The sequence below is a fragment of the Battus philenor genome, unplaced genomic scaffold (assembly GCF_028537555.1).
Source record: "Battus philenor isolate CCGP_79_NKW_IND1 unplaced genomic scaffold, ilBatPhil1.0.hap1 SCAF_4, whole genome shotgun sequence".
Lineage (NCBI taxonomy): Eukaryota > Metazoa > Arthropoda > Insecta > Lepidoptera > Papilionidae > Battus > Battus philenor.
This window is the reverse complement of record NW_027181704.1, coordinates 11,080,789-11,100,295: the sequence shown is the minus strand read 5'-3', so window position 1 is coordinate 11,100,295 and position 19,507 is coordinate 11,080,789. Positions and strand designations below refer to the sequence as shown.

The window sequence follows — 19,507 nt, the reverse complement described above, 5'->3', positions numbered from 1 at the left end:
ACCTTCAAACGGTCGCCAATTCTTCGCTCGTCTGGTGTGCCAGACGTAGTTTTGATAGCACTACTACAGCCAACTCTGGTTTTGTTTTATGTTCTTAAACAATAATAAAACAGTTAAGTCGAAAGCATATAATATTTTGTTTTGTATTTTATTGTGTTGTATATTTTCATAACGATCTTAGCGTTTGGAAGAAATTCTCGAATATTTTTTATACATAAACATATTTTGCCGAATTTATTTAATCGAGCATTGTTTTTTTTAGGACCGGACTGTCACTGCTACCCAAATGGCATTTTCACATTCCGCGGGATTGAGTTAGCTGGGCGTAGATTGCGCCTATACTAAGACCTCTAAGTAACGAAGTTCGAGTGCCCCCGGTGGTGCCTCGACCGTAACATACATTTTACCTGATTGGAATTTTTATGTATTATGTTACCAATAACGTAATATTGTCAGCATGCAAGAAGAGCAAGCTATGTATTATTCCACAAAAGAAAAAAAAATATGTTACGTTTTACGATCGATTATACTGGTGGATGCGGATTAAAATTCGATAAAAACATTTTATTAAGTTGTGGTCGGGAATCAGAGTCCGTAGTAATCAGTGACAAAGCATAAACACAATTAATCATTTTGCCGTACATTGTGAACGTGCTTACGATGTGTGCCCGACATGATAAGGGCCGAGCTTAATTGGAAGACGTATGGCCGCGTCTGTTATGATTGGAGATTATAGCGCCATTAAACATTACAGGGATCAGAGAAATCGAGTTATAAGATACATTTTCGGAGACGTATTTCATCGAATATGATTAAATTGCTAAGTAATTTTTATTACGGTTACGGATATTCGGATGCATCAAGTACCATCTTTACCAAGAAATAATGGAGACGGCTTCGATTACAAAAATGCTGTACTGCACCTTTGGAAACCGCGTCGATATGACCAAGCAAATAATTACATGGGCTCCAACGTTAAGAGTAGTCTGATAGAACGGAACAGTCGATATTCCTCCCCGTCTCGCACACCTACTGAGCGGTACAGCAGTTTCGGTAGCACTATAATAGATAACAACATTTCTAATTGCAGGCCTAGCATATATAGATTGTCATCTCACTCGCTCTTTCGCTTCACAGAATTTGATTCAAAAATATCTTTCACAATAATCTAACACTCCGAATAAACACGACTTTTTATAGGAAAGCGTGTATATAAAATATGTAGATTACTTAGTTACACAAAACGCAGTCCGCTGTTAAAACTTTAAAAAAATATATTTATTAGATGTGACATTGTGCTGAGATTGAATCACTAGGGTTATTTATTAATTAAAGAATAGTAAACAAAATGAGATAGGAATTTTGTATTTATTTTTCATTACAATATGACATCACAATTATTATAACAGTAATGCATATTTTATAAACGCTTCTGAAATTATTTACCAATTGGTTTTAAAACAAAACAACTTGGCGCGATAGTCGTGACGCGATCATCATTTATCGTGACGCGAAGGACAGTGACTTCACTACGATAAAGTACATTACTAACGATTGAAACGAATTCGATGCTATAAACAAAGTGCTAAATGGATTTTTAGTTTATTTAATGTTTGCAATGTTATTATTTATTATCGTCATCAAATTGGCTATACAGGATGATTAGTTATAGGTGTAACCTTTAAAGGGGTGAATGTACAATCTACACTTCATTAAAAATTAACGGTTTCAGAAATAATAAATAACGAAATCAAAATAAAAAAGAAAGTAAAGATTTTTCAAAATTAGGGATACTGCATATTAAAATTTATTATTGTTTACTATCTGTCCTTGCAGACTCTATACTACAAAGTCATAGTCCTGTCGCATTCCAATGGAAAAAACAAATCAATGTAATCCATTTCGGTATGATCATCTTATCCTGTATAAATTAATTGGAGATAAGCGAAAAATCTTTAATACTTTTTGCTGAAAAATAAGTTATACATTCACCTCTTTAAAGTTTTTATACCAATCATTCTGTACAATGTGTATGCTAATACTGGATTGACCTATATGATATAAATTATAAACACAGTTAATGTTCTATAAATTGATCAGACCACCCAGTGTGATTGATGTACGGTTTTATAGCAACAGTTTTCTTTAGAAATCTTCTTTAATTATATGAGTTAACGACAGTCATTATGTAAAATTTCTTATTTTAACTAACACGAAAGTACTGCTTTTAAGGCGGTCACGCACGCGCCAACGCAGCGTGAAATGTTGCTTAACCTTCACAACGGATTATATTTTACGACAGCACATTACGATGTTTTACGAGACGACGCGCAGCATGAACTGAACACATCCGAAATAAAATAATGTATATAATACAATTTACAACTAAATACATCGTCGTTTCAGCTAATAGACGGCAACTGCAAAAGTCTCCCCCAAAGATATCTACGGGGTGATATACCACGCAGTGTGTATGTGAATTATGGTACGTAAAGATATAAATATCTTTACGTACCATAATATATGGTACGTAAACTTGTTTGTGAGCAGTAGCAGTTCGATATATAGAATGCACAAATTGTGTAATTATATCCCTGAAAACGAACGTGCGACCTACGATTGCAAGTCGCAGTCTTTACCGCTGAACTATTATCACTAAATACACAGTACAAAGTAATTAAAACATTCATTATCATCACTTAAGCGGCAGGGCATCTGTCGACATAGGAATCCTCTCCAAGATTACTAATAAAACCGATTGAAAGCGGCCTGCTTCCTGCGTTTTCCGAAAACCTTAAGAATATCGTCTGCTAACCTTTTTAGTGAAAGTACTATACTGCTCTTGTCGGCTAGTAGTCTCTAGCCGAGAAACATCAGTTCGCTGCGATATGTGGCTCATTCTTTGCCATTTGAACTAGCCAAAACACTGGTCTAAATCAGTTACTTTCGTTCATCGACAGATTTCATTTCAGGGTTATTGTTCATAAGTTAGCGACTTTGCATGTATACGGCGAGCGGACCGACTATTTTTTACGGCAACTAATCAACTGACTACCATCAAAATGGTGTGAAAGGTTAACGCCAATGAATATAAGTCTGAAACTTAATTTTTCGTTCTTAAATAAAATAAATAATTAACCGTAGTTGTCTCTTATCACCTATTCTCACTAGCATTAGTTAAGATTTTAAGTCATAGCCATTTTATGTTTTAGATTCATAATTTAATGGACGCATGGTATAATCTTCTTCAACAATTGTTCCGGCGGCCGTGACTTTTATTTAAACATCTGAGAGCCGAGCGGGCGTGCACCCACAGATCACTATGATATCTACGAACGTGCCTTGCGAGCCAACTGGTTCCACGCATACTACGGCATAGTTGCACACCTAATATGGGATAGGTAGCCAAGTTACTTTGATATTTTTTTATGTATTATACGTGCGATATCAGCTTATTTTATCGAATGAAAAAGATATAAATAAAAATGTTTAGTTAAATTTTGATAAATTTTGATATTTACTAAGCTTGTTCGTGTTCAAAAATTTTTATTAAATAAAAATTATTCGCAAATTTCAACTAATTGTATTGGACAAATTATTTACTGTTTAAGCTATACCCTTGTGGATCTAAATGCCTGTTATTAAGACTAAATATTTATTTTAAAAAAGCTATTAAAGCTACACTACTTTTGATTGAAGCATTTTACTACAATATTTCTGCTTAATACTGGATATATTTATTGTATTGTAACTGAATAGTTACTGCAGGCTTCTAACCGGTCTTATCGGTAATTTATGTGGAAGAGTTATGTCTATTAACTAAAATGATGGTGATGATGGACTGTGTAGTTTAAGTAACTATTTTTATGAAATATGTGCCACATGTTTTAATATTTATATAAATCGGTTTTGTATTCCCTCTTATTATTTGAACGCTCGTTCTAATTTTCCTTTGCAAATAATTTTATCAAATGGTCGCCAATTGTACTCCTTGTTTTGTATGTCCTGTTGTATATGATTATTTTTCTTTTCCAAATATCTTGGTGTAAAATGGGTTAAAATGAAAAATTAGTTATTTGAATTCAAGTAAAAATTTTCTATAGATAATTCGCTGCCAAGTAACAATTACCGGCAATTCTGTCGTTTGCCGTTTCGCATGCCAATTGAACGGCCATAAACGCTCATGAACCTACTTCCGGAGCTCCCAAAGGAAAGGAAATTCACTACTAAATTTGCTATTCAGTACACGCTCGCAATTTTGCGCGGTCCTCCGTTTCTCATGACACCAGTGTATTGTTTATTTGTTATCAAATGCTAATTTGTAAGACAAGTTACGAACTGTATTCTGGCGGTTCCCTGAAATGTTTTTCGAGCGTGTTAATGAGTAGTTAGTTATACACGTCGGTTATTTTTATCTCGCCGTCGTGAACGGGGAACATTCGACTTGAATACGAACTTGTTTACTTCGCTTTTGAAGTATACATTGTTCTTTGTACAGGCTGATTAGCTATACGTATAAAAGCTTTAAAGGAGAGGATGTATAGCTCACTTGCTGTCAATTGATTTATGGTAACTCTTGTCCAAGAATTAGTGGTTGAAAATTCTGATTATTTAAAATTAATTACTGTTGACTATCTGTCCCTGTAAACTTTGTACAATTTATTGGCTTGTCTCATTTCAATAAATTAGAGTTATTACTTTATACAGAATAATTGGAAATAAGTGCAAAAGCTTCAAAGTTTTTTGCTAAGTAAAGCATATATATACATTCAGCGCTTTGAAGCTATTACACCGATAACCCTATATACAGTTATATGAGGTTAACTAAAAAAATACGGATTATTCGTAATGTAAACGTGATTCTATTTTTATTGTTTGTTTGTCTTGTGTTGGTGTTGGAATAATTTAGTTTTTTTTCAATGCTAGCGTTTTATTCACTCGAGCGTACATAGCGTGGGAGCACTAGTCTGAGATCAAAATTGTTGTTCTCTATAAACACTGCAGTTATGTAGCGGCACATTTGTACGTCATCGCCGCTCGCTTTATGATTATGTTAATAAATCAATCAGTAATAAACATTTGGGATTGGATGTAATCTATTATTGACTGCGCAAACATCGAGAAGGGAAGCTTGTAGAGCGTTTCCTGGCTTGCGGTGAAATGGGGCCGACTGTGACGCACGTTTTTACCTCTCTACATCCGCTCATATTTATAAAACGAAACATATTTTTTTTTACATAACCTTTTTTAATTAAAGCGACTAGACATTTGAAACATGTTACTTCCTTTACTTTCTTTGAATCCCTTGGTAACGGAACCAAATCGTACGGAAGTAATGTTTCAAATAGTAAATTTTTTAATGCACAGCCATCTTAAAATAGCTTTATTTTAGATCTGTTTAAAATAGTACGACAGTTGTTTTTAGATGTCTCATGATGTCCAAATTATTTTAAGTTTGAATTAGAATTTCTACACACATTCGTCATGAATTTGAAGCGTACTTGTTGATTATTTTCGTTCTTGTTTCAGCCCATAGAACGCCTACTGCAAGACTCAGACCTCCCCCAAAGAAATCTATGTGTGATATGCTATAATCATGACGCTTGGCAAGCGGTTTGGTGATCCCAGTAAGGTAAGAAAACGCTGTTGCCTACGCGACCATACGCCTTTATAAACTTGTAATGCAGTGCATTATAGACTGTATCTCGGCAATCGAACCGGCGACTTACGATCGAAGTCTCTTTCCTATAAAAGTTAATAAAACCATGTTTTTTTATTATGCTTTAATTACAAAGGTAATATTTTTAGATCGCACCGCAGCACTGGGCAAACCGTTGCTAATAATTACACATTTATGTACAATGATTTATAAGAAGTCCTGTTAAAAGTTTCAATTTTGAATAAATGAATTACATATACATATATTTTTATCTTTTGTATTCGTTATCATAATTATTTTCTTAACCCACAAAGCAAAATGTTTCATTAATATTTTTTTTGTCATGTGTTTTTAATTTTATCTAGATAATTTGTTTACGAAGCTAGAATTTCGCTATAGAAACCTAAAAGACGAACATCTGTTAAATTGTTGTCAAACAAAATTTCCATAAGAAATACAAACCAAATTAACAACTACGACGTTACAAATAGAAAAAAATCGATCATTCTAGATAGAAGCGTGGTGGTGTTTTTTCGCTACTTCTTCTCCCAATGCTGACACTTTCTGAAGTGGGGGGTTATGTTAGCCAGGTGATAACAACCGACCTAGTCGAGTATGAAAGGATGCTAAGGAATGCGAAACGAGTGTTATCAACGAGTGACAGCTCCACCTGAGGTCCCCCCCCCCCCCAGTGGGATTCCTAAGTCTACTTACTCCATGGAGTGTCTGCCTAAACGATCTAAGAAATCAGCGGCCACTTATGTGTCATCCCGAATCGAGGCTTTCGAGTGAACCCTCGAGCTTGTCTACCTTAAATAAGTTTTATAATAAGCGCCCTTTTATAGTCTAAAATAGGCGCTTAACCTATAACTTTATTTATATAATCACTTCATAACAAAACAAAAGTTTGTTCAAGCGTGAGTCAAGATAAGTAATTTTTTATTAAATCTTTAAAAAAGAATTTTAAATTTATGTTCGCAAATATTGTTTATCGAAACAGTAAGAGCTAATGCGTATAAATAATAAATGCAAAACTTGGCAACGTAGTCGAGACGTTAATGAGTTTTCTTTCAGACCGTGACTTAAAATACTTCAATCTTTTGCGGATGTAATATTTTCGGCAATAGACGCTCAGACAGACGTCTAACAAAAAATGATTGCTGGCGTGTTGATTTTTTACATCACAGCTTAAAACATTTTCGAGCTAGCAACTATAACCATTTTTTTTCCTTCGCTATAACACAAATGATGTAATTGGATTACAACAAAAATGTATTATTTCATCATCATCATTTTAGTAGTAGGACGTTTGCGGCCTGCCCCATAGATTACCATCCAATATATCCATTGGAAGGGATCTGCATCCAGCGTCTTCCGGCGACCTTTATAAAATAGTTTGTCTACCTTATATGTGGATGCTGCTTTTGGTCCAAGGTGTATTAGACCGACGCCTGTAATAACTACCTTATGCTCTCCTACCACTATGATTTAGCGAGAGTTCCTAAAAGAATGCCCAAAAAGTTTCAGTAGGTTTATTGTGGAACCACGTTTAGGCAGTCAAGGGCAAAGTTTAGGTTCCACGCTTATGGACAGATAAGGTTAACGTCCCAAAAGCAATAGTTCTGCGTGCTATATTCCCTGCACACGGTTACTTTTAACTTGCTACTTAAAACACTCTGGATTTAAGTCTAATAACAAGTTTGAACTAAAGGTATATTTGTGATTGTTAGTAATGGAGGTAATATTAGAATAGTAGTAGTGGGGTACCGCTTGTAAATGCGGGCATTAGTCTGGGGTAGACAATTTAAACAGCCGCAACAAATATAAATATTTAAGGCAACCCGAAGGGTTAAAAGGGTATTGACAATACGTCAGGCGTCACATATGGTATAGATTTTTTAATTTATTAGTTTGCGAATTTCGGATTGCAAACTCGAGCACTGAATCCGAAGAAGCTGTAAAAGCCAGAAAGTTAAAAGCGCCGGGCATCGTATTGAATATAGTATGGTATTGCTTTCGACGCGCTTCGAAGGATATTATAAAGTTGATATTTAAGATAAGCATCAATAATAATAATTAAAGTTATAGTGATCTGATTTTGTAATGTAAAATAATGTATAAAATGTAGTTCAGTATATGTGCCCACGCCCCACGCATTCTTTATGCACGGGAGAGATCTAAGAACAGTAAATTTCATCATAATATGAATACACCCTAATTTTTTTCGCTATACAATGAAATTCATAAATAATTATATTTTTAGTGACTTTAGAAAGTGGAAATAAAATTAGTGCGTGTGACTACGTAGGAGAGGAAAAGGCAATTGAGAAAGTAGAGAGAATGGGAGGGGGGAGGAGTGTTTAAAGATATTTCCAAGTTCATCAACCGAAAAACAGCGTACCGATGACTTTATTTATAATAAATCGATGTCAAAAATCGGTGTGAGCAGGAAGTTATAGGCTTCCCGGGCGGCGGAGCGAGTGAAACCTCGGGAGCGGAAGTAGCGGCGGTCGACGCGACAAGCCTGCATTACAAATTACCTCCTAATGAACACACGTGCGTAAGGCTGCGTTTACACTTAGTTACGTAAAGGATAGTTGATGAAAGTTGTGTGCACCCACAATCTAGTGTATGAAATAGATTTATTTCTGTGACTTAAGATGAAGGTCCAATATGTGTTACCAGTGACGACTTGCGGCAGTGAAACGTATCATCTTTTTGGGCCTTGGCTCTGGACTCAACTAGCCATAGAGAAGACTATCATCGAATCCGGAAAGAGGAGATTCGTAGATGAACAAAATTTACCGACATAGTTTAGCGGATTTGTAAATTAAAGAGACGGCGGGCACGCCATAAGAACAAAAGGCCGCAGTGTTTTGGGTTCCGAACTGGATACAACGCACAGCGCAGCTTAGGAGGTCCAGCCACGAGGAATTCCTTGGTCATAACCTTTTTAACGCCTTGTAAATTTATGAGGGGGGCCTTTATCCAGTAGTGGACGTCCTATAGTTGAAATAATAATGTTTTTAATAATTATACGAAAACTATTTCATTTTTTATTCAATTTGTTATTCAATTTTAAATTATTATTTTTGGTACTTATTTAATAGTACTTCTTTAAATTCTTTTCACATTTTTGAAAATAAAAAAGTATTTGTTTACAATTACGACTAAAACTGATACGGTTTCATATCAATCATTTATGTTACAAAAAAAAACTTTATTCATATTGAATATACAGTCGTAGTAGAGTTCTAATTATGTGTTGATTACAATAATAACTTGCATAGCAATTCATTCCGCGACAAACATGGTATTTACAAGAAAACAAAAGATATCACAAATCCTAATTTGGACCGAATAATGGATTATGATGATCCATACCTTTTCTACAGATATTTTTGCACCAACATTTTATTTGACTGAACCTTCACTCCTGCCCAAATGGAATTTGCGGATTCCGTAAGTTACAGAAGTGACAGGGCTCAAAAGGCCTTGCATAAAAGGTTTTTTTTTATGGTATCGAACCTCAAAGGCTACCAGAGAAGCCAGGAGTCTGTTTTGTTTACATTTAATTAATGACCTTTAATGTATAGTAACATTACAATTAAAAAAGTCAGTAAAAGAACAGACAGACTCATCCGTAAGTTTATGTGAAGGTAGTCCAATGGTAATTCATTTGATACGGTTACAAAGTCCGGGTCATTGCCCTGTAGCGAGTCTAATCAATTCAATTCGCTAAAATTCATTTAACAATCAAGAAACTTTAGGTATTTTCCAATTTTATAGCTAATCATGATCATTCTACATCGTTTATTTGTTTTTTTTTTTTTAATTTCATGGGACCGAACAGCGACACCAATACATTACTATAATATCTATCCGGGGATACCATAGTGTATCAACATGTAAATAAAAATTATTAAAAATAAATGCTAACACATGCAAACGCTTTAATTTAATATTGTATGTATTACTGTGTCTTTAAAGTTACGTGACATGATTATATATTAATGTAAAATATGGTCAAACGCTTCTGCTACACACATCAAGTTATACATATTTATTTAAATCAATGCAATACAATCTTATTGGATTTAAATAAAATCTTATGTATAATTTGCGTAGCAACACTAGATCTATGCTATCCTGCTTTATATTTCTTGTTTATGAAAGCTTACACAAAAATGTGTAATTTTGTTATTTGGTAAAAAGGCCGCTATTTTGGGTCTACTGGAATTATTGTTCAAACTATATTTATTACACTTGTATAAAGATAACTATTTGGACATTAACACCATTAGCACTTATGCTCGTATGGTTAACGATAATACGGTAAGTAGAATACAATTCAAGTTCGCTTTTTATCGAAATTTTTTGTCTGTTATATACTAGTAGTATAAGCAAATTAAAAAAAATTCATGAAATAAAATAATATAAAACGTTATGCAAAATATAGTTGATTTCTAACTAAAATAGTTTTGAATTAAAGCAACGAATACAAGCGTTACATTATAATTGCGAGATAGAATGCAGATGGTGGCTTATTGTATTGCATCTAATCCCGATTAGGAATCTAACTGACCTTGCGTACGTCCTTTGATATAATTGGATACACATTTAAGGATCGACGTCTGTTACCGTATCAGCTTAACCGAACAGCTAGACGAACATAATGACGTCCTTTTGTTAAGTAGGTGAAGGTTACATAACAAATAATCTTGTTAAAAACAATGTTATGTTCTCAACTATCTTTTTAGATTACTAGTACATTAATATTTTGTCAACATACATTTATATTTATGAGTTACCACATAGTAATATATAATTAAATAGTTATTCTATAACACCTACAGACCTGCCTATTTGATTATGCACCACCTTGGGTTGACTAGAAAAGAATGCCTAAAAGATATCAACCCCGCCATTACACAATACGAATTAATAATGTGTTTAAAAATACTGGCTGTCAAAAAAAAACTACAAACAAGAATAGAAATATTACCATGATAAACATTGTTATGAATGTGACCTCTGAAAAAAAGCAATCAGACGCCAGTCCGTTAAAGCACATCGCCCAGTCGCGTGTTAAAAACGGCTGGCAAACTGCCAGGAGATAAAGAAACCTCGCACACCGTTAACGAATATTATGCCTGTGATGTCGTAAACATTCCTTTTTAGGGTTTTTTATAACTTCACGAAACATTCTGAATAACACACATATTTACTTTAATTTCTAAATATATTCAACTCACCAAGAAGAGCGTCCTTTCCTGCGTGTATGTTGCAGTAGATATGATGGTCGACGGGCATGATCGGCTCGGCCGGACTTTCGCCGCCCGCCTCCATCAATTTCAGCCTGGCTGACAAGTCTTGCACATCTATAACAAAACGAAATCATAGCGTAATAAAGATTGCCGATATGTGCATAATTATGACATCGAACACGACAAACAAATTTCATAGTTTAATCTATAAGTAGATTATGCAAATATATTTTGACACAATTACTATTAATAATCTAATAATATTTATGTACACACATATACGTTACGGTACGTAATATTTATGTACACACATATACATATACGTTGAAACTGTTATCTTTGTTTTAATAACTTTAAATTAGGAGATTAGGCTTAAACGCTTTACAGCTTGTACACCTATATCCAATCATCTTTTATGATGATCACTCTGAAATGTTACATTAATTTATTTTTTCTATAATGCGACAGGCCATAATATCGGTAACAAAGCAAGTGATCACAAGACTGTCACGCATTTTTTTTTTCAAAATATTTTTAACTGCAAAACAAGTCTTCACGCAAGAACATTTGTTTTTAAAGAATGATGCACACTTTTTTTAATTACAATGTTGTCACCGTTTAATTACAACTGGCCAGTTGTGTCTAAACAATGCCGATTCCAAATCTGTGTGAGCGAACACAAAAAACCGTTAACTATTGTTACGCGGTCGACGCAGGTCAAAATTAGTAGCGCACATGTTCAAACAAACCGGCATTGTTTACGTGAGCTCCGACGCGCCTTCACGGAGCCAACCTAGATTTATGGTTTCACTGTTTGAATATGCAGACTTGGAACTGTTACGCCGACATAACTTTCGGAAATTAAGGGTAAGCGTGCGTGAAATTATTTATTTTATCGCATATTAAAGTAAATTGCTGGAAAACTTCATACTTCATGCAAATTATACGTACTGGAATAATTATGACAACTTTGTTTACATTGTTAAGTTGATTCATACCAAAGAAGAAAATTGTGTATTGGTATTTTTGTATCTCGAACTATATTTCTATCATTGCGTGTTTTTTTTTTTGATAAAATGATATTGATTAAATCATTAATTTTTTCAGCGAATTGTTTTAAAAACAGAAAATCTGGATTCTGATTTATGTAAACAAAAATTAATGGCCAAATAGGCGTAAAACACGAGAACGACTCGATCAATCCAGCTAATAATATTGTGTTTTGATTAGGCCACGAAGATGGTTGGTATTGAGACAAAATTAAAAAAAAAACTTACTTTTTTAACACAAAACACAGACTAAATTTAAGTAGTTGTCAAATAACTACTAACGTTTGAAATCAATAAAAAAATAGGCGTAGAAATAGGCGTGGCATTAGAATGAAATTATAATGACATTAGTACTACAGTCTTATAGTGTATAATTATAATGGTGAACTTATTCTGTAAGCACTTCATTGATAATTATTAAGATATTAAATGAATAAATAAAGCGATCACTCCGAAACACATTAGTGTCTTTAATTATTATTTTTTCTATTGGATTGCGACAGACAAGTAACTTTACAGAACGAATTTATTAAGGCAGCTGGTTTGTAATATACATTTTGATTGTTCAAGAACGTCGTGAAGGTTATTTATATAAAAAATAATGTTGTGATAACCTAGTATGTACTCTGAAATGGCTTAATTCACCTGGCTAATGTTTTCAACGGCCGTTCGCAGGTTATATAAACAAGCTCGCCGGGTAAAATGGAACGTCCTACGCTAATCAAGACGTTGAACTCATTATTTCCATGCACTAATCGTCTGTATATTTTTACGCAGAATTTAGTCTATCATGAAGTCTTACAGCTTTCCCGCAGGAGATACTGAAATGTTTAGATTGGAATTATATTTATCTTGAATTTTAACAATTTTAGCCAACATGTAATATCAAATACCGCTAAAATGTAGTCTAGAAGGAATCGCCATTTGTAATAAGACCGCTAATAGTACTTCTTGTTTGGCCTATTGTACATCATTTTTTTCTTTTTCTGTTCCTAATGTCTTGATGTACAATATAATAAGTATCCGAATATTATATTAGGGGGACCTGAAAGTACAACATCGACCTTTGGAAAGAGTCAATCGGCTAATTTCAGCTTCGTAGAGCATTATCTCTGTTTGTCGTGCGACTGTCTCTTTCCAAAGGTCGATGTGCAATATTTATCGCCGGATATTGTAATGTTGCTTTCTTAAGTTAAATTCCCACGACTACACTTTTAACAAGTTTTTATTTTTAATCAATATATTCACTTTCGTTATCACTTTTTGCCAACTAGTATACAAATTTTCAATTCTGGAACGGTAAAAATCAATCTGTTTTTCCTGTAAAATATGTCGACAGAAATAACATTATTTTCCGGTCCCCCTAATATTTGTTACAACAATTATCAATCAAAAAAATACGTTAAGTCATATGTAAGCACAGCACGATGAATTTATTTTGACATTATATTTTACTTGTAACTTTTATTGGTGTATTGCTCTTTATATTAATGATATAATTTTTAAGCTACAGATGCAATGTTCGTGCTTCGCCCGCGTTCATGCGAGAATAGTCAAATTTACATAATACTACATTCACTACACTATACACTTACATAGGTGTAGTATCTCATCGTGCGAACGTCATCGATGTAAATGGTATAAGATAATCCTGAGTAATTTCGAAATTTTTAATCAATAAAGCTGCATAAATCGGCTAGCATAACGTCAATCACATCAAATACAATGTTCGTGCAATGTAATATACGAAATGGACCTTTTTTTTAAAAAAATAGTAATTTTCTTCAAAAATAACGACTTGCATACAGTTAATATTAAACATAAAGAGAAGCTTGTTATACCTTTATCTATGCTTTATGAAAAAGTATAGTAACTCTGTGACCACTTTTGAAGGATGTAATTACAGTCGAGCTCAAAAAGATTCCAGTTTTTATCGAATTGGACATTTATGGCATTCTTTCTCATGTTGTACACAAGTGAATAATAAGATAAATAGATTGTCGATCTAAAATTCTCTTTATAAAGTGTTTTTTTTTCTGAGATTTATCAATAAAAATACAAGACAAATATGCATGTTACTTAAGCAAAAAGCAAGACTAAACAAATTGTTGACCTCAGGACAATAGATAGACGAGACTGTAGTCTTCTATTCAGATTTTTGCCAGTACTACGATACGATGTCTATTTTACATACCAGATACTATAAAGCTACATTTAACTGTGATTTTTTTTTGTATTCGTATGTTTATTCCCATACAGACTATCTTAACATAAATAACGTGAATAGCAATCAAGAAATGTAACTTTTTATTTATATATGTTTAATAAATTACCAACAGAGCATATGCTACTTGATATAACTTATTGTACAATTTTAAATAATTAAATTATCCACCAATCAGGTATAAATATAAATCTATACAGGTTGATTGTTTATATATGTAATTGATTTAACCTCTTTTGTTGTAAATTTATATATAGTACAGTCCAAAAATCAATGTAGTCAGAAATAATAAATAGCGTAATGATAATATTGTAAAAAAAACCTTTAAAAATTTCATATTACTACATATTGCAAAGAAATAAAAATGATGCTAGTAAATAGACTTTTTTTGCCATACAGATCAAATTATTTAAACATCAGTCTCTAGCTATCATATTTGATGTCAATAAAAAGTAAAATAGTGATACGATAAATGTAAACAAACAAAAAAAACCGTACAGTACCCGGCGATAAATATTGCACATCGACCTTTGGAGAGAGACCATCGGCTGATTTCGGTTTGTAGAGCACTACATATGTCTCACACTACCTGTGTGAAGTTTTGTCAGTCGTTGTATTACGTGCGACAGAGATAACGCTCGATTGTCTCTTTCCAAAGGTCGATGTGCAATATTAATGGCCGGGTATTGTATATATATATTTTCATTATAATACAACTTTATTTTGTATATAACTAATAAATAATTTTTAACTACACAAAGTCTGTTGGGATGCTTTGCCGTTAAATAATGAATTATATTTTATTTTAATACCGCATAGTACATGCAAAGCAATAATGATATATTTCATCATGATCATCATCTACATGGCATGGTCCATCCACAAAGATTACCACGAAGAACTGGTTAGTGCTGTCTGCATCCAGCCATGTAATGTGACCTTTACGAACAACCTAGTGGAAGGCCTACTCGAGCCGCGTCTACCCGCTTCTTCTTCTTGAAGTGCCTCTCCAACTAGTGGAGGTTGGCTATCAGCTTCCTGCTCTCTTCCTTATTTTTGGTTCTGCGTAATAGATCAGCAGCGCTGGCGATTCCTTAGATTACCAACCTTCCTTTTACCAGCGGCCTTTCCCATCATGATAAGTTGAAGGAGATTGTTATTGACCGGCTAGTTACTATTATTCTTTAAATTATAGCTATATAAATCTGTTCATTATTGCCTACGATGTTCTGTACATTGAAAAGGAATGATTGCATCAAATCGTACAATTTAAATATCGTTCCAATGGTTACGTACAGTGATGTAAATGTTCTCAAGTTGTATGTATGGGATAAACGTTAAATCTCGTTGTTATTCAAGTAACGTCGTCGTTTCGTCGTGCTCTACCCACACGCATTAGCTCGTCCACAATCCGTGGAGGTCGCGTAATCATCAGTGTCCTGAATAAATAAACTGTCAACGTACCGACTATAATTGATTCAACTCCGTGTTCGCAGCGTGTGTTAAGATAAAGAAAAAGTCCATTGGGATTATAACTATAAACACATTTCATTACTCTTATATATTAACCCTTAAAGGCATATTGTCGCTAATTTTCAACGTTTACTTTCGATTAATTTAATTTAAAAAAAGTGTAGGTTTTCAAACACATCAATGGCCAAAGACAATAAATATACATTTAAAGAATATATTCTTTGTGTCAACGCTTGCATGCATATTATGGCGAACGTTTAACATATAGTTTCGATTCATTTAATTCAAACAGTCTGTTAGAAAACCGACCCTATTCGAAATAATTTTAATTAATTGAGACGGATAGATGTTATTGACAATTAGCGGACGATCATTCGAAAAAAAAAACACTGTAATTAATTTAAAATTTAATAAATATATATATATATATATATATATATATATATATATATAATTAGTAAATCGTAGCCTATATATTTATATGGTTAGTTTTTTTTACCTCGTTTACACTGATGCCCAAGCGGCATAAACTGATCAAAAGATTAGGAGACCGCAAACCTCTTAGATCGCATATGGGCTCCCTCGAGGACTACTCGGCTTCGTCTACTACTCCTTGATAAGTAGTATAAAACGTAAGTAGAATTAATATATACCTTAGCTTTACTTGTTTATGGTTCTTGGCCTTTTGCCGTATCGTCGAACATTAAAAGGCGAATAAACAATGAACCGTGGCCAATTTTTACAGCGTTATTGTTTCGTTTACGTTCTATATGAAGCCAGCAGGCTCCCAATTGTTTACATCTTTTAAAATACAACTGCCTTTCAAAAGTTAACATTTTACGGGGTTGCCGACAGTTGTTTTAGCAAGTCACGAATGTTTATTTTTTTAATCACGCCACGTAATTTGATTCTGTTGTTTTTAACTGAATCAAGAAAAACTTAGTAAAAAAATCAGTGAAAGCTTGTAATTCGAGAATTAATTTATTTTATATTTTGTCTAATTTAAATATTCCAAATTGTTATTAGTCCATAGGCTTACCTTGAATGTTAAATAAATAAATGGCCGGTGAGACGAAAACATTTTTTTTTTTGGTGAAGCAGATATATAGATAGAATCATTAACAGATTCCGCAAGCTCGAGGAGTCAGGGCGCAGATAAACCCCGTGGAGTTATTTCAAACTTTTATAAGATACCGACTACAAAAAAGATAGTTAAACTAAGGTTATTTTTTTATGTTTGGTAATGTTTCGTACTTTTAACCTCTACAGCTTTTACATTGTCTATGGTCGCGAATCCTGTACAGTCGATTTAAACTGCTTTATGAGTATGTGTATGTAACATGGTTCAAGCAATTCCGGTTTCGTCACAGTGAATTTGAAAACTACTACGCAAATACAACGACGACTTCAAATTATTATAGAAAAACGTTGCTTTCTTCTTCCGCCACATATCCCATAGCTCTCCGAAATTGTAGTAATGTTAGTCAGGAAATAGTAACCGACCAAGTCAAGGTACGATCCTCCCGTATGGCCTTGAGTTTGAATGCTAAACACGTACTGACTTATATCTAAAGTCGAGTCCCCTCTTGGCAGTTGTCGTGTTAGGTCGCTCCATGGAACGTCAACCCAAACGAACTAAGCTGGATGGCCTCACAATTTAGTAATAAGCAAGTACGTACCGATGGATAATGTTCGAGCTGTTAGCTTTGTGGTTATACTACAAAAATTACCAAATACATGGTCGTTGAGTGACGATGGGTATAAAAATAGCGTTACTATGTATCCAGTGTAATGGCGGTTTGGAAGGTATAATTGGCAGATGTTTAGATATCATACAGACTTATGTGCCGTACGATTTTCAAAATAATGTTTAACTTTAAATAATGAAAGTAATATAAAGTAAATACTAACAGAAATGAATATCTAGTTTAATTACATGAAAGTAAAGCAAACGAGAATGAAAGTAAGTTCTTACCAGACTTGAGCGCTTGTTTGAGAACCTTCCACTGCTTCGCGTGATAAAGCGACAATATAAGCACCACTGCAAAGAACACCACACAGCCACTCACAGCCAGCGTCAGCGTGGACGTCTGCACGTCCCATTCTAATTCACCATCACTTTTATCCGCCACTTCACCGTTGTAGTCCGAGTATTCGTAATATTCGTAATCACTTGATCGTTCACTGGCATTGGATCCATTGTTTTTACGTGGTACGTTAAAGGGGAATATTCTCACTTCGTAAAGTGACTGGCAAATAGTGTCCCTATGGATTTCGCACGGGTATTTGACAGCGAGGTGGGTGGGGTCGCAGCGGGTGCAAGGGAGACAGGTGCCGCTCTGTCGGTGCCACCAGCTTCTCCCACGCTCGCAGGGTCCAGATCCTGACGCAGAACCGAGAGCCAGTGCGACCAGCAGACACAAATGTATTTTTCCTCGCATTACCTGAAATACAAAACGCTTATGTAATTTTTAAATTAACATTTCACTGTAGTCACCACATAAGTGTAATTATCATCATATCAACCAATGCAGTGGGCACCTGCAAAGCTTAGGCCTCCCCTAGACTTCGGTACGATTACCAGTCCTGCATTACGCATATCAGCGACTTCTAGTGTCCTTGGTGTCCACCTAGTGGTGGGCCCACCCACGCCGCGTCTTCCGCCTCGTGGTAGCCACTCGATAACTGTTCGGCTCGTGTTGAACGAGCAATAGTCCCCGCCCACTACCACGTGGACGAGCAATTTTTCGGATTATAACAGTGACTTTGGTTCTCTTGCGGATATCTTCATTCCTGATTCGATCTCGCAACGAAGCTCCGAGCACAAAGATCTCCATTCCTCTTTGGGTGACTTTGAGCCTTCATGCAAGTCCTGTCGTATGAGGCCACGTCTTAAATCCGCCGTCATCACCGGAATGGTCCAAGACCTTCTTTCTTCAGACATTTCGGTATTTTGGTCAGGATATTTCCGAGCTTATACGTACGCTGCTCATTCGAAGTGGATTTAGCGAATGATCTCTTTCTCTAAGTTGGACTTACCTAGCAGGACTTGCCATCATTACCTGTGTTACTATGTTCAATTATGAAGGAAGTAGCAGTTCAATTATAATTAATGTTATGTAATACAAAATCACGCACTAAAACTATATAGTTTTAGATCCAACAGTCCACGATAGCTCATTTTATTATTCGTATCATTTTATAAATTATGGTTACTTTTACAGTATTAATTAGAAACATACTAGCCTACATTTAAAACAATAATGATAGTAAGTTAAATTTAAGATAGCAAATATAAAATGTCAAAATATGTGAATGTTAAATTTATTATAACTTTGGTCAATAAAACTTAATATTAAGCCGCAAATAATATATATATTTTTTAAATAATACGTCCTAAGTATTTTTTGCTTAACCCTTATATACAATTTACATGATATGCTCATGCTGTTTTGTACTAAAGTATTGAACAACAAGTTATAAAAATAGTAAATACCAATTAAAATTTAGGAACAAATTTATCTAACACTTCTCAAACATATATTATTTATATTACCTTAATGCTTAACTTCATGAATGCTGTCTATGTGTTCACAAAGGACCACATTTCAATAATTATTTAAGGAACTTTCACCAATTTCACATTATTCAGGAAATAATGATTCTTTATAAATGTAACACAATACTTTTAACAAATACATGAAATCTTTAAAATGGAGAGCAAGTTCGTGTTCAAATAGGATGCACGTAAACAATTCAATGTTTTTTGTAAAATGTTGCGATAAAGTAGAATGCGTCTCGTATGCGCTTGTGACACGGTGTGAGTCCGTCTGCC

At 34.2% G+C, this 19,507-nt stretch overlaps 1 protein-coding gene across 1 annotated transcript in view; it reads right to left on the bottom strand.

Moving 5' to 3' along the window:
• wgn (wengen) overlaps positions 1-19,507 on the bottom strand; it is a 21,113-nt gene extending 1,606 nt beyond the window's left edge. The window contains exons 1-3 of the mRNA XM_068771664.1: positions 19,229-19,507; positions 17,648-18,116; positions 10,915-11,040 (exon numbers count right to left, since the gene is read on the bottom strand). Coding sequence (XP_068627765.1) covers positions 10,915-11,040; positions 17,648-18,116; positions 19,229-19,246 — 613 coding nt within the window. The 5' untranslated portion in view covers positions 19,247-19,507. The remainder of the gene's footprint in view (positions 1-10,914; positions 11,041-17,647; positions 18,117-19,228) is intronic.